This window comes from Leucoraja erinacea, chromosome 3, assembly GCF_028641065.1.
Source record: "Leucoraja erinacea ecotype New England chromosome 3, Leri_hhj_1, whole genome shotgun sequence".
Taxonomy (NCBI): Eukaryota; Metazoa; Chordata; class Chondrichthyes; order Rajiformes; family Rajidae; genus Leucoraja; species Leucoraja erinaceus.
The window spans coordinates 30,726,783-30,749,401 of NC_073379.1; the positions used below are offsets into that span (position 1 = coordinate 30,726,783).

General features: G+C 43.0%; 1 protein-coding gene across 1 annotated transcript in view; it reads left to right on the top strand.

The window, feature by feature from the left end:
• The window catches only part of LOC129695437 (dynein axonemal heavy chain 6-like), a 283,604-nt gene that overhangs the window by 229,662 nt on the left and 31,323 nt on the right, over positions 1–22,619 (top strand). Inside the window, 7 exon segments of the mRNA XM_055632390.1 lie at positions 1,500–1,660; positions 4,700–4,788; positions 14,400–14,546; positions 15,784–15,922; positions 16,709–16,828; positions 19,341–19,462; positions 21,772–21,901. Of these exon segments, the coding sequence (XP_055488365.1) occupies positions 1,500–1,660; positions 4,700–4,788; positions 14,400–14,546; positions 15,784–15,922; positions 16,709–16,828; positions 19,341–19,462; positions 21,772–21,901 (908 nt within the window).

Consider the following 22,619-nt stretch of genomic DNA (forward strand, 5'->3'; position numbering starts at 1 on the left):
ATCGTCTTCACCTTTATGCTCCCGCGGTCGGGGGAGGCAAACCATCCGTCGGGGTGGTCGAAGCACCCGCGTCGGGGCAATCTAAGCTTCCGCATTGGGGCGATTAAAACTCTTGCATCGGAGCAGTCAAAGTTCCTGCGGCATAGAGTTCCCAAAGTAGGTCTCAGACCAAAGACTGCGAGCTCCGTGATGTTAAGTCCTCAATCACCCACACTTGGAGCTCCGAGGTTGATCCCTGGCAAAGGGATCGCAAGCTCCGTGGTGGTAAGTCCGCAGGCACCCATGGTGGAACTCTTAATAGCCTGTTTCCAGCAAAAGCCACCAACTCCTCAATGTTAGGCCGGAGATAAGAGATTAGAAAAAATTTCTCCCACCCCCCACATAAAACAAGTTAAAGAACAGTAACAACATACCTTTAACACATACTATTGAAACACAAAGAAGCAAAGGACAGACAGACTGTTGATAAGGTAGCCATTGCTGGCACCACCCGATGATTGAAGCGTAAATGGATGGTACTCTGCGTGAAGGCAGTGGCATTCATGTCGTTAAAGCCACATTTCCTCATTAATCTGCCAGTAAAACTAAATTCCTCCAATACATGCCTCGTATTGCCCAAGTCCCCGGTTCTTTAGCTAAGAAGATGGAACCAGATTTGTAGAACCGATATTGCTGTCGTCAGAATTTGGCAGTGATTCTCTGACCTATTGCTTTCTTCAGAATCACACCTCGTTGAATGCCAATGTGATAATATGGAAGTTCTGGGCACGAAGAATGTAATGAGTTCTGCTGGACGATCTGGTGTTATACTCCATCTACAGAGGGATCACCAGATCAGCATATAGGATGATCCATAGAGTAGATGTCCATATCATTTAAGGTGTGCAGTCAATGCCTCTTTAGATCAAACATCAACAAGCCATACCATGCCTTTAGGTTTTTGTTCATGATGGGCCAAACCACTGACTCCCAATAGGCCTGAAATAAAATATATGGCATGCCTTGAGCTATACTGGTTTCATGGCAACAACATATATCTGGAGGAGATGAGTGGAGTCAAAGATAATGTTCAATGTTAGAACAAGTTTTGATTCTGTTTTGCAGGGCTATAGAGAGAGGGCAGAGGAAGGGCCTAGGTTGCTCTTTCATGTTGTAACCTTTTGATTATTCTATGAATTTAGGGAGCCAGTGGAAAATAGTGAATAGCAAACTTTTGTGTGCTTCATTGAAAAAAGAAACAGACAGACCTCAAGTGTGTCTATTTACTGTAGGATAAGGATGCAAAAGGTTTATACATTGATATTGAAAGTGAGATGGTTAGGTCCAGAACGCTAGGAAGATAAACTGCTTCCATCATTATGTGTCTAGCCTTCTAACCCTGAACATCTTGTAACAATGCCCAATCCATTTTGTAGTTCTGAATTACTTATATGTAATCTTACAGTAAATCTATTGCTTCTTTATGACAACAATAACCGGGTCTTACTTTCCTATTACAGGGTGAAGTCTATTTCTCTGGGACAAGGACAAGGACCCATTGCGGAAACATTGATTAAACAGGCTGTAAAGGCAGGAAATTGGGTTTTTCTTCAAAATTGTCATCTTGCAGTATCATGGATGTTAGCTATGGAGGAAATAGTTAAGGCATTCACAGAACCAAGTGAGTACATGTCATATATCTCAGCTAAATAAAAGCCTTGGGATATCTGTCTATTTTCCAGAATCTTTGTCACTATTGCATTATCATAATTGTTAAAATTGATCCAAATAATTATTTGTTACTGTCATTTTTTTATGTGCTGAAGGGTGATATCGAGTAATCCAATTATTCAACACTTCAAGATCATATTTTCCAAGTTCTGACAGAAGAGTAGATATAATTAACATAAAGGTTCATAGAATATTGTTGAGTGCAGCTGCAGGAACCATTGTTAATGTTATGACCTGTTCTGAATGTTCCTACACCCCCGAGGTGGCCATAATTGCACATAATAATCCCAATGGGGACTAATCAAAGTTGTAACATGATTTCCTGACTCTTTTTCACAATACAGCAAGGAATTGTTCCTCCATCTTAGTGATTTGATTCAGTTTACTCCATGGCCATTGGTTTACACTTATTGCCCAAAATTTTGATGGGCAATTGGACCAATCCACCTATAGTCATAGTTGTACAACACAGAAACAAAACTTTGGCCCAAATTGTCCATGCGGATCAAGATGCCTTTCTCAGCTATGTAGTCCCATTTGCCTTTCTCAGCTAGTCCAAATAGCCGGCATTAGGCCTGTAATTATTGCTTATCTTTTTCTACCCACCTTCCTGTCCAAATGGCTTTTAAACATTGTAAATGTATCCACATTTACAGTGCCTCTTACAGCATGTTCCATATACCTACTTCCCTCATTGCGAACAAACTTGTCTCTCCTCAGGTCTCCTTTAAATCTGTCCCCTCTTACCTTGAGTCTTTGCCCTCTAGTGTTAAACTGTCCTAGCCAGGGGGAAAATAAACTATGACCCTCCCCCTTATCTGTGCCACTCATGATTTTATAAATCACTATCAGCTTACCCTTCAGTCTCCTTAGCTACAACATAGACGGTCCTAGCTTAATCATTCTCTACATATTATACAATCCTCCAGTCTCAGCAATGTTCTTGTGAATTTTTGCTGCACTTTCTATAGCTTAATTGCATCCTTTCTGTAGTACAGTGACCTGAACTGCACAAAATACTCTAGGTATGATCTCAGCAATATCTTGTACATCTGCAACATCATGAACCAACTCTTATACTCAATCCATGAACCAGAAATTTATGACTGTGAAAAAAATATATCATACTCCACCTTCACCTACCTATATCGCCACTTTCAGGGAAGCATGTAGCAGAGCTCTGTGTTCAACAACACTCTCAAGGGGCCTGCCCCCTGATTTAGCTTCCCAAAATGCATAATTTTGCATATGTCTGAGTTAAATTCTTTCTAACATTCCTTTGTCCCCTTTTCCAGTTCATGTAGATCCTGCTATAACTTCAGACAACCTTCTTCACTATCCATCTCACCACCAATTTTGGTGTAATCTGCAAATTTACTAATCAAACCACCTATAATCTTGTCCAAGTGGTTAATGTATATGACAAAAATATAGGGGACCTTGCCTAGAATACTACTGGTCACAGGCCTCCAATCTGAAAAGCAACCCTTCACCTCTTACCTTTGATTTCTTCAACAAAGCCAGTTTTACATCCAGTTGACTATTTCACCCAGGATCTCATGTGATTAACCTTCTGGACCAGCCTACAATGCAGGATATTGTCAATAACCTAGCAGATATCCATGTAAACTATATCTATCACATTGTCCTTGTCAATCCTTTTGATGATCTCATCAAAAAAAGTAATTAAATTCATGAAATTATTTTCCAAACATAAAGCCGTGTTGACTTTTCCTAATCAGTCCTTGCCTTTCTTTACTGTTCCTCAGAATCCCTCTAGTAACTTCCCCACCTCTAATGTAAGGTTTATCATCCTGAAGTTCTCTTGCATTCTTACAGCCCTTCTTAAATAAAGGCACAACATTAGCCACCAACCAGTTTCCCGATACCTCACCCATGACCAATGTACAAAGATCTCTAACAGAGCCCCAGCAATTTCTTCACTGGCTTCTCAAAATATCCTCAGATACACTTAGTGAGGCTTTTATATTTATCTGCCATTATGCTCCTCAAGACAGTTAACATCTCTTTCATAATGTCAATATATTTCAGGACTCATTCCGCAGTTCCCTTTTCTGAATTCCCTAAAGGGGCTATCCCACTTGGGTGACCTAATTGGAGAGTTCTGGCGAGTTTGCCCTCGACTCATACTCACAGCACAGTCGACACGAGGTCGTAGGAGGTCTTCGTGACTGTCCTTCATGCTCGAGAGTGGTCTCTGCGTACTCGAGGCCTCAGCTAGGTCGCGGCACTTTTTTCAACATGTTAAAAAATGCCCGCGAGTAAAAAAAGGTTGCCATGGAAAAAATCAATACTTTTTTACTCGTAAGTTTAGTCGTAGTAGGTTGTAGTGGGTCGCAGTAGGTCGGTATGTTAGTCGTAGATAATCGAGGGTACTTGAAAGTAATCGAAGGTAGTCAAAGGTAGTCGTAGATAGTCTTCATCATAGTCAAAGGGAGGTTGAAGGAGATCGAAGGAGGTCGTCTTCACTCTCCACTATTCGGTGTCCAATTTTCCCGGAGTTAGTCGTAGCTATTCGAAGCTGGTCTTCAACCAAGGAGCTCTTCTACATAGTTGAAGGAAGTCTTCAACATGTCATTTTTTCAAACTCTTCTAAACTCACCAATTAGGTCGCCCAAGTGGGACAGCCCCTTAACTTCATTGGCTTTCTCCACAGTAAATACAAATGAGAAGTATTTATTTAAGACTTCACCCATCTCCTGTGCCTACACACATTGGTGCTTACATTTATCCTATGTTATCTCTGGTTAGCCATTTTCTCTACTGAATATATAAAAACTTACTTAGCCCTTAACGTCATAGTAATTGCACAATATTGCTGGCACTCTGAATTTTGATTACAACAATGGAAGATCTCCAGAAAACTTGTTTACAGTTTGCAGTGCTTGTTGCAGTTAAAATATTTTGTCATCATTATTTATGCAGATACTGACAAATGACGGAAAAAATACTGTTTGATTTTTTTTAGATGCTGTCATTAATGAAAATTTCCGACTATTCCTGAGCTCCATGCCGACTAACACCTTTCCTGTCACAGTTTTGCAGAATTCAGTCAAGGTAATGCATTCTGAAGATCACAGTTAAATATTGTTATAAAACTAATCTGCAATAGAGCTGCATTCTCTATGAAATTATTCAATTGCAAATATTATTTTATATTTTATCCAATGATTCATGATAATTCCTTCAATTCACAGACATTTAGCTCAAATTCTGTTTTTTATTCTTTTTTAAATTTGTTCTTGGGATGTGAACATGGCTGGAAATGTTACCATTTATTGTACGTTTCTAATTGTCCTGAGCTCTGGGAGCAGTCAAAAAGCAACTTTGTTGGTGGGTCTGGAATCACAACTAGGCCAGACCAGAGTGACCCATGTGGATGTTTATGACATATTTGAAGTTTCATGGAGACTAACCTTTTTTTAACTTAAATTTATACTCTTCAGTGGGGAATCAAACATGTGACTCTTGACCAGAATCTAGCTTGCTTGTCCAGTTTTTTTATCCATGTACTGGACTAGGAGTGCCCCTTTTGTCAATCAATGCTCAGGGCAGTTTACTGTATATTAATGCTTAGGGGAGTTTATCAGTGAGAATGGAGTAGGCATGTTTAGCCAAGCATGTAAAATGCAAACAGGTATTGTACACATCTTTCATTATACTTTAGATGTTAATAGATCTAAATGTTTGAAGTGGAGTATAACATGCAAGCAGGACTATCAACATGTGTTTAGCAGATGTGATCAAAAGTAAATTTCTCCAAAATGAATTGATTATTTCATTCACTTAGGGAATGTTGCTCCCACCCAAAACTCCAAATTGTACTTTGTGTGAAGTTGAAAATTACAAATGCACAGAACTGAGCCCTAACCAATTCTGAATAGAAATAAATGAACTAACGTTGTTGTTGGAACATGGTGATATTTTGTCTGCTGTATTGTTTGTGAGGTGAAGAGATTGATTCATATTTACTTGGCTCAACTAAACTGTGCTTTAACTTCCATTTCCAATTTCAGTTTTATATTTTAGTTTTTATTGGATAAAAACATACTTACGATCCATCAGTCCATCATCCAGTCACGATTAGACAGGTGGACATGGATCTGAAAGTTACATATAGTTTTATCTACTAAATCTAGTTGAAACAGATTCTAGGAGAATTTGCCAACACTTGTGTTGTTTTATCCAGAATCTGACCTGAGCATTAGACATTAGATCGGATAATAGATCAGAATGTGTTGACAGATAATTGGTGGTTCTAGGCAGAAATGGCAGCAGTGTTGCAGCACAGCATTTTTAAATTAGGTCTCCAACTTGGTCGTAAATATCTGCATCCTCACCATTACTCCTGCCATAGCTGATACACCAAACATTGCCGCATTCATTTGAATGGAGTCACTGATTATGTATGCATTTTGCATATTTTTTATTTTACTGCACATGTATTTTAAATAGTAACAATCAAATATTTGAATGATTTTAATGTTTTGTGGCAGCACCCGGTGATTGGGCCACTAGCTCCACGAACCCTCAGCAGTCGGTCACGTGACTGGGCAATGGCAGGAAGGAGTTTATAACGAACCCTGGGACAACCATCTCTCTCTCTCTCTCTCTCTCTCTCTCTCTCTTACTTCGAGCTGACCAGCTCTCTTCTCTCTCGGGGTGAGTGTCCTTCCACCTCAGCAGGGGCTCAGCTCGAGCCCACGAGGCAACAGCCTCGCAACAGCAACAACAACAACTTTATGTTAGAGGACCAACATACATGTATAACAAACCTTTTATGCCTGAATAAAGTACCCATTTGTTCACCACGTTTGGTGCCTCTACATTGGTGATCCCGACGTTCCAAAACAGATATTTTGGATTTTCCGACGCACGCAGCCGACCATCTACCGTGGTGACCTGATGTCGCCAGCCTGCATTCCGGTACGGTAATGACTGCTATGGATGCAGTAATCAACACTGCGCTGCACCCGGACACCGCCGCCACGGTCAGCCGATCGCCTCCCGCCAGTAACGTGCCTTTGGGCCCTCTGCCGCGGTCGAGCTGCTCGACACCCGCCTATGCCTCATCTAGCCAATCGTTGGCTGCCTGGGTCGCCCGCCTGCATTCCGGACCCAACGCAGCAGACAGGAGCGCAACTGCCTCGGCCCTTGCTATCTCTCCCGCTTGACCCACCAGAGCCGACCACTGGGGCTGAGAGGCCGTGGCTGCCGCCGCTCCCCCATTAACTGCTGCCCATCGTGGCTGAAAGACCACGGCTACCGTTGCTTCCCCACCAGCCGCCGCTCCCCCACCAGCTGCTGCAGGAGCTGCAAGGGTAACAGTCCCCCCCACCCCGTGCATCATCGACGCCCCCCCGACGGCCCCGGGTGCGGGGAGAGAGTAGACCCACCCATTACCCTGCCAGCCGCTGCTCAAGGCCTAGCCACCCGATACGGTGGGCCTACCTAGGGTGGCTGCCCAAAGACGTCCTCACTGGCATGGACCCCGAAGATCCCTGGGCGCTGGCTGCCCATTCGGCCCAGCAGCGGGGTGGAATCTCGGTCAGTCGTGAGTCAGCGGTCCCGTGACGGATTCCCCGGCAGTTTCCAGCCTCCGCCGAGGGCGCTGCAGTGGGTGGAGTCCCTAGCTGCAGCGATGTGGCGAGGCCCATCAATGCCGGCCACCAAAATGGCCGCCGTGGCCTACTCCCACATTGCCGCCGCAGTGACTACAAAAATGGCCGCTGTGACTGGCCGGAAGCGACTGGACAGAAGCGACGCTCGACCTGCTGACCGCCGTCAACAGCTTCATCTCTGGTCGAGTGGTGACTCTGCAGCCCAACTGCCGTCGGCCGCGCCACCTCTGGTCGAATGGCGTCCATGCAGCCTGACCGACGTCTACTGCACCAACCCTGATCTGTTGGTGTTACTATAGCCTCCACTTTCAAGCACAGAAATCCAACCACTTTGGACCGTCCCGACCCACAGCCGGGGTGCCCCCGACCCGACAGCAAGAGCCGCCCTCGACCGTGCTTGCGCACCCTCCGGTAGAGGGCGAGTGCGCTCCATGCCTTTTTGACGTCTGCCCTCACGGTCTGCCTGTATGTTTATGTTTTGTTGGCCTGCTCGTTTCCCTGCCTCTGGTTCTTGGGTGGTCCTGTGGCAGCACCTGGTGGTTGGGCCACTAGCTACACGGACCCTCAGCAGTCGGTCGCGTGACTGGGCAATGGCAGGGAGGATTTGTCAAGGGGTACAGGGGTGTGTCCTGGGATATATAACGAACCCTGGGACAACCCTCACTCTCTCTCTTACTTTGAGCTGACCAGCTCGCTTATCTCTAGGCATGAGTGTCCTTCCACCTCAGCAGGGGCTCAGCTCGAGCCCACGAGACAACAGCCTTGCAGCAGCAACAACAACTTTATGTTAGAGGACCAACGTGCACGTACAGGTGCACAACCTTTTATCCGACGATCCAAATAACGAAAACCTCCGAATAGCGACATTTTTTCAGTCCTTGAAAAAAGGTCCTTGAAAACGTTCACCGAGGGCGGCCAGCAGAGGTGACAGCGGAACCTCCGGTCGGTCCTCGAAGAAAGGGGAACTAAATCCCCATTCATAAAAGAGGTGAGGGTATATTGCGCGGGAGGGTTAATAATTGACAATATGCTGCTACCTGCCCGCTGAGTTAAAAAGTTCCCACGGTAGACACGATACACAGTGTATCGTGAGTCTTGCGTGGGAACGTTTTAACTCAGCGGGCAGGCAGCAGCAAATTGTCACTCCCTTCAGTTTCACCCCACCTACACCCCTCTGCTTCCCGGCCATGTGTGTGACCCCTTCCCTCCCCTCTCCAGCTCCCCGCTCATTGCACCGGCGCGGGGGCTTTGCACTGTCTTCACGTCTGCGATTCTAGCAGCGCAGTGCAGTCACCAGAGACGTCAGGACCAACGGGACACCGACCCCCAGGCCCACTGCAAGCACGGAGATCCCAGAGACCCACAGCCAGCAGCAGCCCAGCCCCGTTCCAACTCCAGAGGAAAACTGCAAACTGGCCGGAGACGTCAGGACCACCAGAAGCCGCTCCCCGATGGGCCGCTACGGCGACAAGTGGCAGTTCGCCCACAGCCCGAGCTGCGTCCTCTCATCGGGACACCGACCCCCAGGCCCACTGCAAGCACGGAGATCCCAGATCAGCAACTTCAGCCCAGCCCCGTTCCAACTTCAGAGGAACACGCAGTGTATGGGCAGAAGCTGATAGTGTGGAAGGTACTTCTTGTTCTTGGGGTCGGCAGCTCGGGCTGTGGGCGAACTGCCACTTGTCGCCGTAGCGGCCCATCGGGGAGCGGATTCCTCTGGAGTTGGAGGGGGAGGGGGGTATTGTGCTGTTTGATCGCCCCCTACTATCCCAGGGACAGGGAGACAGGACGTTCACCGAGGGCCGCCCGCAGAGGTGACAGCGGAACCTCCGGTCGGTCCTCGAAGAAAGGGGAGCTAAATCCCCATTCATAAAAGAGAAGGTGAGAGTATATTGCGCGGGAGGGTTAATAATTGACAATCTGCTGCTACCTGCCCGCTGAGTTAAAAAGTTCCCACGGTAGACACGATACACAGTGTATCGTGAGTCTTGCGTGGGAACTTTTAAACTCAGCGTGCAGGCAGCAGCAGATTGTCGCTCCCTTCAATTTCACCCCACCTACACCCCTCTGCTTCCCGGCCATGTGTGTGACCCCTTCCCTCCCCTCTCCAGCTCCCCGCTCATTGCACCGGTATGGGGGCTTTGTACTGTCTTCACGACGGCGATGGCTGCAGGTAAGTGCAGTCACCGGAGACGTCAGGACCAATTGGACGTCGACCACCAGGCCCACCGCAAGCACAGAGATCCCAGAGACCCACAGCCAGCAGCAGCCCAGCCCAGCCCCGCTCCAACTTCTTCTGCCGGGATCAAGGCGCAAACTCGCGACCTTGCGGATATGAGCCGAGCACTCTACCACTGAGCCAGCCATTAAAATCTACGCAAAAAAATTTCCATTCCGAAGACCGACAAATTCTGAATTACGAAAGGTGTCTGGTCCCAAGGCTTTCGGATAAAAGGTTGTGCACCTGTATAACAAACCTTATATGCCTGAATAAAGTAACCCATTTGTTCACCATTTGTTCACCACGTTTGGTGCCTCTACAGTTTCTTGATTTTAATATTTGATGTTTAATTTTATCATTTAAGTATTGTTGAACTTTTTCCAAATGTCTCTAGATATCACTAACATCCCAAATTATCTACAAAGACACGTCAGGAGTGTGATGGAATACTCTTCCACTTGCCTGGATGAATACAGCTCCCAAAACCCTTCAAAAGATCAACACCATCCAGGCAAAGCATTCCACTTGATTATCACACCATTCACCATTCATTGACCAGGCCAGGCCAGATGTTGCCTGTCCTGCTGAGTTACTTTTGTGTCTATCTTCAGTGTAAACCAGCATCTGCAGTTCCTTCCGACACATTGAGCAGGCCATGTCATTCTCACGGCCACTCCTGATTCCTGATGTGTCCACAGTGAAGCACCAATTACATTGATCCGTGGAGTCTGTGAGTCTAAAATTGACCTCATTAGTCATCTCAGGACACCTGAAACAAGAGTATTAGTAAGTGATCCCAAATGACTGCTAAGATGAAGCTATCAGCTAGATGTGGAGGTCCACTCTTGCTGCCTCTTGATATACAGTACTCCAAATGTGTGGTCATTGGAGCACCAGCAGGACCCTTGGTAGTACCTCCTCGAGGTCCCGCTCTCTTAAATCTGTAACCACAGGCCCCACCCACATCTTTTTGCTGGCTGTAAAAATTATAATTGATGCTTAATACTTTTTTACGATCAGCAAACATGATTAAAATTAAAGTAAATAATTAATATTATTGGAGCAGATCATCATCTGTCCTAAAGATTCTCAGCCACCTTTCAATGCAAAACATTTTCATGTTTCCATAAGCTTGTTTGTCATTTTGTTCATCTGTTTCCTGTGACAATGATGAAAGATTATTTTTCATCTTCTGGTATGCCAAAGTTTCAGTTTGCATTGAGTTAACCAGCATGTGTTCGAAATTTCACAAGTAGCATTTGGGTCCACTAGATGGTGCATTTTACCACAATTCATATAAAGAAATACTGTGAATCACTATGTATGATCAAGTGCCACTTTCTGAGTCTTTTGTGTGTGGTTGGCGCCATCTGTCCACTGGCCCACTGAGGAGTCAGAATTATTTTCATGGTTCGATCTCATGGTAGAGTGGTAGAGTTGCTGCTGAATACAGCGCCGGAGACCAGGGTTCGATCCGGACTACGTACGCAGTTTGTACGTTCTCCCCGTGACCTGCGTGGGTTTTCTCAGAGATCTTCGGTATCCTCCCAATTTCCAAAGATGTACAGATTTGTAGGTTAATTGGCTTGGTAAATTTAAAAATTGTCCCTAGTGGGTGTAGGATAGTGTTAATATGCAGCGATGGCTGATTGGCGTGGACCCAGTGGGCTGAAGAGCCTGCTTTTGCGCTGTATGTCTAAACTAATAAACTAAAACTTATGAATGTCTAAGTCTTAATGCTAACTTTTCTTTTCTCTGCTTGTTGACCCTGTAGTATCTGTACTGTGACTCCATGCACCCCTGAACCAGCATTCATTTATTAACCTCACCATTCCAAGTTCCCTGCTTCTCCCAATCCTGTAACAAATGCCTCAGATGGTACAACTGGATAGCAGGAATAGTAATTCAATATTACAAAATTATGACAGTTAAATGTAGCAAGAAATACATCTAAATGTTTTGAAATTCAGTGTAACTAATTGGTGAAATGATTTTCAAATGAATTTGAATGGAAACGAAAGGAGAAAATAACTTTTAAAGTGGCTGCACTTTGAATCTGAAGTAGAAGCTTCAGCCATTTCTATCTGCTTTCCAGACACATTGGTTTGTATTAGGATTAGTACACAATTGCTATTTGTAATGGATATGTCACATCCACATCCAAAAAGAGTATCAATTTATTTTTGCTCTCTAAACACTGGATTACACAGAGCTACACAGTGCAGTATTTGGTTCTTATAATGATATCAGGAATAAATGGCCTGTCCCGCTTGGGCGACCTAATCTGCGAGTTTAGACGAGTTTGCCCTGGACTCAAACTAGCAGCATGGTCAACACAAGGTCCTAGGAGGTCCTGTGAGGTCGCTGGAACTCACCTTCATGCTCGACGGAAGTTCCTGAATACTCGCGGCCTCAGCTAGGTCCCGGAAACATTTTCAGCACATTGAAAGATTTTCCACAAGTAAAATTTAGTCAGCATGGGTCATTTCGACTCGTAGTGCAGTGGAGTGGGGTCGCTATTTAGTTACAGGCAGTTGAGGGCAGCCGTAGGCAATCTCTTTCACTGACTGGGCATTTTGATTGGCTCATTGGAGTTTTCAGGACCAACCAAACGGTAGGTTAAATGCCCGCTAAAAGTTATTAAACTTCTCCTTTTCCCCTCCCCCTTCTCTCCCCCTTCTCTCCCCCCTCTCTCTCCTTCTCTCTCCTTCTCTCTCCTTCTCTCTCCTTCTCTCTCCTTATCTCTCCTTCTCTCCCCTTCTCTCACCTTCTCTTTCGCCCCACCCCCCCGTACTGTTTAAAGGACTTGCCATACGCTATGGTAGCCATTTTACCTTCCTCTTCATCGTGCAGACAGTGCTCCTCTGCTTTCCCTGGCGATGTGTTTGTGTGTGTGTGTGTGCAGTCGGTAGATGCAGCTCGCGGTTCGGTTGATGTAGCTCGTGGTTTCAACGCGGCCGGTCTATCCAGCTCGAGGTTTTCCAGGAGAGTGCCCTCGAGCTTGAAGGTCGAAGACACTCTTCTGGACTCGCGGACTAGGTCGCCCAAGTGGGGCAGGCACTTAAGAGTGCTCGAAGAATCAACACTAAAACATGAAGAGACGTTACTGGTCCCACTGCTTTGCCAGGAACTTGGTGCGATCTCCTACCTATCTGCTGCCTGTAACCTCACTGCTGTCTGGCCTAATGTGAAATGAGCCACTGAAGCAATGTGTAATGATTATCTGTGAGGACTAATGTTGGATGGGCTGCAGCAAGTGATGTAACCACTCAATGCTAAGAACTGCAGTTTAGGGCTGCACTCTGGCCTATATGATAATTATTTGCCACTGCTGGGGACAGGGAGCATCTGCTCTATCTGTGAACAGACGACTGAGCTTTTGGCCTTCCCCATCGACCACAACTCAAAAATTGCTCAATATTAACAAGCACAATGGGGGTTGCAGGCCCAAATTCAGAAGCTTCTCCAATTAAATCAGTCATTGTGCAGTCCATTTTAAGCATTTAAGGCATAAATTGGAACTCACTGGTGCAAGAAACAGCCAACAAATAGGTATCACAAAAGCACAATGAACACAGCGTGCAATGAACAGCATTTCAAAGGCAGCTAAGCTTTCATTGGAAACTTCACAGGGGAACTCCAAACCTCACAGAGGAAGGCTGACTGTCCATCCAATGTACTCCATCTATGCTCAATCTAACAATTTATGCTTTAATCAATGTGTCTGATTATGGACAGTGCATGGAACTTGGGGCTGGAGACGCAGAAAATATGGATGAGAAGACCTTATCCCGAGAGAGATTGTGTAGATATTAGATCCTATCTGACTGCTCTGAGGCTTTGTCTTTCTGCGGGAGGGCATACACCTGGACCTGCACTGCTCTCACAGTGGAGAACAAGGTCACTGTTAACTTGGAAGAAAGATCTCGACCTGAAATGTCATCTGTCCATTTCTTCCACAGATGCTGCCTGACCCGCTGAGTTCCTCAAGTAATTTGTTGTTACGGTCAACAGATATGGCTTGACTTGCTGAGAATTTCCAGCATTTTCTATTTTTGTTCGCTGTCATCTGCTTGGCCTTGTGTTCATAATGATTGTATCTGACTCCACCATCTCCTCCAACAGTGAGTTCCAGATAGCAACCACTCTCTGCATTAAAAAAAAAAAAGTTCCTCCATCCCCCTCAAATCCCCATTAAATCCCTTCCTTTAAAGTATGCACCCTTGGTTTCCCTCAGCCATGGGAAATAAATTCTGATTCTTGACCCTTTTTTATGCCTCTCTATGACACATTGACCTTCAGCCTTCTTCAACAGCGAATACAAGCCCAGCCTTTCTAATAAGTTCATAAACCATAGGAGCGGACTTATAAGCAGAAGAGTGCTTAGCTCTCCAAAAATGCTGAATACTAATTTCAGGGAAAGTATGTTCCAATGCAAAATCACAAAGAAGAATAGGAATTGTAACATTGTAACAGCTTATGCCATTCACTTAGTGCTGTGATAAAATGTGGGCCATTGAACTTTTTTTTCCAATTTCATCTTTTGCTATATTTTCTTTTTGGTTTGAAGAATCATTAAACTGTGTTCTATAATCTTAACGGGCACCACACTGTTTTTACTTGATAATGCTTGTGACTAAAAAATGCTCCTCTGTGTAGCTTAAAGCTACTAAATTATTTTAATATTATAGAATATGTATATTGTATATATGAAACTCAAAATTTAAAGCTTATCTTGCAGCAGGCTCTAATAATTGTGGGGAAATTAACAAACAAAATGTTGACTAAATTGAAGAGATCGAGCAACTTAATTTATTCTCCTCCAGGTCACCAACGAACCTCCAAAAGGACTTCGTGCAAATATCCGCAGAGCATTCACTGAGATTACTCCCACTTTCTTTGAGGAACATGTCTTGGGAAGGAAGTGGAGGAGGCTTATATTTGGTGTTTGTTTCTTCCATGCAGTGATTCAGGTAAGTCAAGTTTAGTTAACTGCCGGCTGATCTCTGTCTTCAGGGAACAGCACTGCACACTTGAGTTGTTGAGTGGGCTGGGCCATCAACCAGCATTTTGTTTGTTTGTAATCTGTTAAATCATATGGAAGCTCTCATCTGAATTCCAGTCAGATGAACTGATTGCTGTGGCATCCAACTCCAGTGCCGATTTGCTTGTGCTGCTGAAGTTCAAACTTTTAATATTTTATCAGAAAACACATTCTTTCATAGTTTGTGCAAATTGAATCACGTGCCCACAACTATTTCCTTTATTGATTTTTTTTTAATATTCAAAGGTAAGATGCATTTCTAATAGTCAAGAGAGTAATTACCATTGAAGTTATTTAATAATAAATAACTCTTGGTTGCTTGCGAATTCCCGAGTGCCCTGCAGAGTGCCGATTCGTATATCACTCTTGGTCTTCTGGGCCAATTACTTACAGATACATGTCCACTGTACTTTAAAGGTGCCACCTGCTTGGGCTGTGTTCTGCTGTGCTAAAAACTTAATGCAATCTCTTGCTTCCACTGGAGCTCATGCAGAAATTAATTACCTTTAGCACGGTGTGAAGGCTGGTGAGGGCTGTTGTTGACCGACGCAAGTGGTTCAGACATGCAGAAACAAGGAACTGCAGATGCTGGTTTACAAAAAAAGGAACAAAGCGCTGGTGTAACTCAGCGGGTCTGGCAGCATCTCGGCAGAACGTGGATAGGAGACATTTTGGGTTGGGACCCTTCTTCAGTCACAAACCTGAAATGTCACCCAACCATCATGTTAGTCTGAAGAAGGGTCCTAACCTGAAACGTCATCCATCCATGTTCTCCAAAGATACTGATTGACTAGCTGAGTTACAGAAGCACTTTGGGTCCAGCCACGCAGTAATAATGTGTGCTGCTCCCTGCATGGCACAACTGTTATTGGGGACCTGAATCGCACAGTCCCTTTCATTACCTCCTGTTGGATCTCCAGATTGGGGAGAGCTGTACAGCCAAACTCAGAGAGAGGGATATAACAGATTGCTCTGTTCGGATGCTCTATTTTCTCTGCCACCTAGATTAACTTGCTTTCTCAAGGGTGCTAACTGTTTCTCTTTCCACAGATACTGCCCTTTTTTGCATTATCTTTTTTTATTTCAAATTGTCATCATCTACTTTTTTTGTTCTTTGACTTTCATTGTTAAATTGCCTGATGTGAAAATGTGATGTATTGATACAGGAAAGGAAGAAGTTTGGTCCATTGGGTTGGAACATCTGTTATGAGTTCAGTGATAGTGATCGTGAATGTGCCCTTCTTAATTTAAACCTCTATTGTGAAGGCGGGAAAATACCCTGGGATGCTCTTGTTTACATTACTGGTAAGCCTGTGAACTTTTCTGTTTTCTGTTTTGCCTTAAAATCTGCAAATATCATATTATATATTTTCGTTCACACAGAGTTATTAACTATCTTCGACAAAAGAAAAGCAACAGAAACTAATGGAAACATTTATGATACCCCAGGAACAACTTATTGCTCATGATCAAAATGACCATGTGCCCTTTTGATATTCATCCAGGCATCTTATTAAGGTTTTGAAGGTCTTTTATTGTCACGTACCAATTAAGGTACAGTGATGTGCAAATTACCATACAGCCATACAAAATAAATGCAACGACACACAAATACATAAAAGTTAACACAAACATCCACCACAGCAGATTCCCCACATTCCTCACTGTAATGGAAGACAAAAAAGTCCAAACTTCTTCCTCTTTACTTCTCCCGCGTTCGGGGCAGTTGAACCATCCGCCGGGACTAAAAATGCAACTTCCATACAAAGTTTGACAAAGATATTGAGGACACAAAAATATGGTGAAAAGCTACTTACTGGATCCATCTATCTGTCTTTCTGTATTTTTTAAATCATGTATTTGTGTGCAGAATTGCCTGCCGTTTTGTTTCCTGATTGCTGATTGTTTATGGAATTATTACAATTCGTATTTAAATACTATCAGACTGTGCAAATCATACTAACTGGGTTGGTTTTTTTTTGCATCCAGAACATACATCCATAATAGAAGAAAATTGACCATGTAGACGAGATTACTTTTTTAAAAATTGCATGGAAGTTCTAACACCTAATTACTTTAATTCCCCTCTAGGTGAGATCACTTATGGAGGTCGAGTTACAGATGCTTGGGATCAACGATGTCTGCGTACCATCTTAAAGCGATTCTTTGCACCCAATATCTTAGCAAATGATTATAAGTACTCCTCATCAGGCAAGTGAACACTCAAAAATAGCAACATCTACATTCTTTAAAAAAAGGAACCTACCTGGAAATCTAGTGGATTGGACAATGCCATCTGTTGCCATGTGCATTATTACAATTGAATCTCTTAGCTTGCTGTCTCTTGGCACACATCAAATTTCTTATCTCAATAGGAAGGGATCTCACATTCACCTTTTCATCATTGAGCACTAATGGCACTACATCCCAGTATGTTTGATCTCTAAGCTGCGGACTGGAGGCTTGTTATCGGTCTGGAGGCCCGTGTCTAGTGGTGTACCTCAGGGATCGGTTGGGCAAGTAGGCTTAAGAATGGTTAATAGAGTTGAATGGAGGTAAGTGTGAGGTGTTGCATTTTGTGAAATCAAATCAGGACGGGACCTACATAGTTAATGGCAGGGCCCTGGGGAGTGTCATTGAGAAGAAGGATCAAGGAATGCAGGTACACTGAAAGTGGCGTCACATGTAGATGGAGTAGTCAAGAAGACTGTTGATACATTGTCTTTCACCAGTCAGGGTATTGAGTACAGAATAATAGAAATAAGGGACTGCAGATGCTGGTTTACAAAAGAAGACACAAAGTGTTGGAGTAACTCAGCGAGTCAAGCAGCATCACTGGAGAACATGGAAGATGACTTTTTGGGTCATGACCTTTCCTCACACACCCCTTCTACCGACTTTGTAGGGGGGGGGTGGGGTGGAGGTGGACAAAGCAAGTCAGGTAATAGATTGTTGCAGGTGACATGGGTTATTTGATAATCAGTTAGCTGGACAAGTGCCAAAATGAAAAGATTGTCAGTGTGATTGAAGAGTTGTGCATTGTGAAGCTAGAGGAAGGAAGGGGAGAAGTAGATGCAATTCCAGATGGGGCACAAGGGAGGGGGAAGATTGAAATGGGGGGGAGTTATGCAGTTTTCTAAAATTGGAGAAGTGTTGGGTTGTAAGCTACCTAAGTGGAATGTGAGGTGTTGATCATTCAGTTTGCATGTGGTATCACTCTGGCAATAAAGCAGGCACGGGGCAGTGGGATGACTAGTTAACATGTTTCGCAACCGGGAGGTCCAGCAGGCCTTGGTGGACTGAGTTTAAATGTTCAGCAAACTGGCTGACCAGTTTCTGCTTGGTATTGCGGTGCACAGGAGTCCGCAAAAGGAACACTGGATACAGTGGATTAAATTAGATGAGATTCACATGAACCTGTCTCACTTAACGCGACTGCAAGGGTACCTGGACAGAGGTAAGGGAGGGGGTATAGAGACAGATGATACATCTCCTGAGGTTGCATGGGAAAGTACCTGGGAAGGAGATAGTATGGGCGAGAATGAATGAGTGAACCAAAGAGTTGTGGTGAACGTGGTCTCTACGATATATCTACAAACTCCTACGACCTCCTACGGACTCATTACGAACATTCTGCGAGTTTGAATCAGGGGAAAACTCGGGAGAATTTGTGAATTACCTCGTGAAAGTGGGACAGGTCCTTAACTATGACTATGACTGTGCTGGAATAGAGTCAGCAATTCAAACACACAAGGATATTTTATTAAATAAAATGGCTTAATGATGGACAGCATTCTTGCTGTAACTTACTTCCAGAGAGGCAGTCACCATCAGGTAAGTTGTATCCAAGACATTGTTGTAACATACTGTAGAGAGTCACAAAATGCAAGTCGTAACCAGTACATACCTCATATAGCCATGATTGTTCGCAACTGCTTTTATTTATGACATATATCACACTGGTTAAGCATGATCGATTTTTCTGAAGGACATTAATAAAAATAATAGATTTTTATGTCAATCCGATAGTTTATGATAATTGCACAAACTATCATATGAAAGAACTGGATTTGATATAATTTCCTAAAGATTCTGTTTTTTAGTAATTGTAGAAATTGTGACAACATTTCTAGGTACGCATATTTATAAACAACTTTTGATGCAAAATAGTGTAAATAGGATATTATATTTTATGAGATAAGTAAGTTTTCATGACATACTAAGTTGTAATTACTTTGTAATTATCTGACCATTAAGGACTAGATTTTTCTGTAAAGACTTGATTCCTCAGTAAGTTCTGTGAAACATAATGGATATTGAAATAGATTATTTCTTTGCTTTTTCTCAAGCTTGTTGATGATAATTCACTTTCTACTCTAAATCCATCTAAATGTTTTCATTTTTTTTTTGCATGGTGATGATTAAATTGTTAATTGCACATTGTGGTTTTTGCTTGGGTTGCTCAACCATCTTGATGATATCATTGAAGTTTGAATGGGGATCTATTTGAACACACTTGTACATGGGGACGTCCATGCTGGAGAACACTTGGATCTTTGTGGGCACAGGACAATGTCACTATTGTACCATTGACGGCATATTCCTGGCCCATGTTTGCATGGTTCAACATTGGAGACATTCAGAAAGATGTATCTTCAGTCGCTTACAGTTATGCAACTATCTATTTCTACATAATACAATTATTCAATTTTCTGAATTTCAGGAATTTATTACAGCCCTGAGGTAGACAGCTTGCAGGCATTTAGAGAGTACATCGAAGGTCTTCCCCTAATTGATGACCCAGAGATATTTGGAATGCATGAAAATGCTAATTTAGCCTTCCAGGTTTGTATTGAGTGCAATGAAATAATCTTAGCAATATTTCATAATGAAAATTAAAAATTAAATAATAAAAGGCCTAATTTACTAAGATGACATAATGCTACAAATTGACAGGGCAGTTATTCTATTCATGGTTGCATATTGTCACTTTATGAATATCAATTAATAATCTTTTTTTCTGACATGATGGATGAAATACTTTTGGAATGTTTTTATTTATTACTTATTTTGTACAATTTATTGCACTTTTGCTTTGTGAGCATTGACATTATTCAAGCTTAAGCATGTCAATGAGTGTTGCTCTAAGTGAAAGAACAAAGATTTATTGAAGTGGCCTTGCAACCACTGACAAGCAAAGTACAATTCTTCATAATAATATATCATGCTTTAAAAAGATACTCGTCAAATTATAATGTTACCAAAAGAATATGCGTGATTATTAATTATAATGATCAGTATAATTATACTATTATAATGATAATCATACAGAACAGAACCAGTCTCTTTGACCTACAATGATATGCCACCACCATGTATACCCTTCTGTACAAATCGCATTTACCCAGCATTTATACCAAAGTGTCTATGTTTTGGCAATTCATGTTTGACTTGGTATTTGTTAATTTTTTGGGAGTACTTGTAAGTACTCCATAAGTACTCCCATTAGTACATGGGAGTGCCAATAACACCATATTGTGTGTTCCAGGTTTCAATTGCACTCTGAAAGAAAAGTAAAATCTTCCTCAGATTCTCTCTTTGGAGGGGAAAAAGAACAACTCTCCATGTATTTATGCTCTTCATAATTTTGAACACTTCAGTCATGTCCCTCCTCAGTTTCTGTAGCTTCAAGGAAAATAAACCCAACCTATTCAGTCCACCCTGTTTTGCTCCTCCTCATTCTGAGCATTTCACCAATAACTTTTTAAGTGTGTTATATCCAGCTGTTTAATACCAGCAAGAGGATAAAGGACACAAGTCAGATCCAGAGTCAATGCAACATCATTCATTCTCTCACACACACATAAACACACAGATAACCATGTTAAGCATGCAATACTTAACCCAGGCTCTATCTGTCCAAGTCCCAACCACTATCTGTTACTCTTGGGGCTGGACACAGGTGTCTATCTGCGATCAGGAGTTCAGGGTTCTATGCTCTTCATGAAGGATGGTCTCCTCAAAACTATGGTCTTTCCTGTGTCCACTGGCTGCTGTTAAGGTTCTTCACTGCTGACCAGCAGCTGCACCTCCTCCAGTACAAACAGCATATAATCCTCCAACACTTTCGCCACCTCCAACGGGATCCCACTATTTGTCACATCTTCATATCTCCACCCCTGTCTGCTTTCCACAGAGACTGTACCCTCCGCAACTCCCTAGTCAATTCACCCCGTCACACCCAAATCACCCCCTCCCCAGGTACTTTCTCCCGCAACTGCAGGAGATGCAACACCTGTCCCATCACCTCCCCCCTCGACTCCATCCAAGAACCCCAACAGTCTTTTCAGGCGAGGCAGAGGCCGCCTTCAGGGATCCTCCTCCAATAAGTTATTTCCTATGCATGGAATTATTCCTGCTCTGTTGAAAATGAGATTGGAGTGAAGTAATCAAGAGAGTTTATTGTCATGTGTCCCAGATAGGACAATACTTGCCTTTTGAATGGAACTATTCATATTGCTATGGCCTTCCAGCACCAGAACTGCTTCTTTTGGCAGCCCAATGTTATTGCACGTGGAGCTGGCAAAAGCAGTGATGAAATTGTTAATGAATTAGCAGATTCCATTCTATCAAAACTGATAACAAACTAATATTTTCAAAACATTTGACCTGTAGTGGTACAATATCAGACTGGAAATGTTACCAACTGTACTTTGTCATTTGAGAAATGTAGTTCCTGATTTCAATTTTATAAAGTTGATTTTGGATTCTTGATTAGCACGGGTTCCTGGGTTATCGGAAGATTCTAATGGGGTTGAGGGAAAGATAGATCAGACTTGGAACAGTAGATGTGATGGGCCGAATGGTCTAATTCACTACATCACTTATGAACTTATGAATTCATAATGCACTGTCCATTCCTTGATTTGCTGGCATCCTTGTTTACCCAGGGAGTCTGAAGAAGGGTCTCAACCCAAAATGTCTCCAGAGATAGTCCCTGATTAATGTTGAAAATGAGAATTGGTCAAGTCAAATCAAGAGAGTTTATTGTCATGTGTCCCAGATAGGACAATGAAATTCTTGCTTGCTGCAAGTTTTGAATGGACCTATTCATACATTGTTTTTGTGTTCTTTCATCACTCCTCCTATTCCAGCGCAAGGAAACCAGCACCATGATACTGACAGTTCTTGAAGTACAGCCCAATGTTATTGCACGTGGAGCTGGCAAAAGCAGTGATGAAATTGTTAATGAATTAGCAGATTCCATTCTATCAAAACTTCCAGGTAAACAAACTAATATTTTCAAAACATTTGACCTGTTAGCCACCAGAAATATTCTCTTCTGGAAATGTTACCAACTGTATTTTGTATTTGAGGTGAGTTCAAATGTAGTTCCTTGTGTATTTCAATTTTATGAATAGTTGATTTTGGATTCTTGATTAGCACGGGTGTCAGGGGTTATCGGAAGATGGAAGGAGAATGGGGTTGAGAGGGAAAGATAGATCAGCCGTGACTGAATGGCGGAGTAGATGTGATGGGCCGAATGGTCTAATTCTGCTCCTATCACTTATGAACTTATGAATTCATAATAGCACTGTCTCATTCACATATGATTTGCTGGCAAAACTTATATTTATTTCCCAGCTCTTAATGTGCTGAGAAGCTGGCAGTGAACTGCTTACTTGAACTATTAGGTCCTTGGGATACTCACACAGCACTGTTAGATTCCAGGAAATTGGTGTATAGGTAGTGAAAAAATAGCGATGTTTTACCAAAGCATGGCATTTAACTTAAAAGGGAGGAGCTGGTGTAATGTCCATGTGCCCACTGCTTTGTTCTTGGTTTTAACAATGCAGGACAATGCTATTCTCGGTTTTTGTTAAATTGCTGCAGCATATGTTGATAATAACATGGATTCTACTCATAACATGATAGTGGCGAATAATATACCAATAAGGAGGGCTGCATTGAAGTCCTTGGCCCATGATCTCTCAAAGTGGAG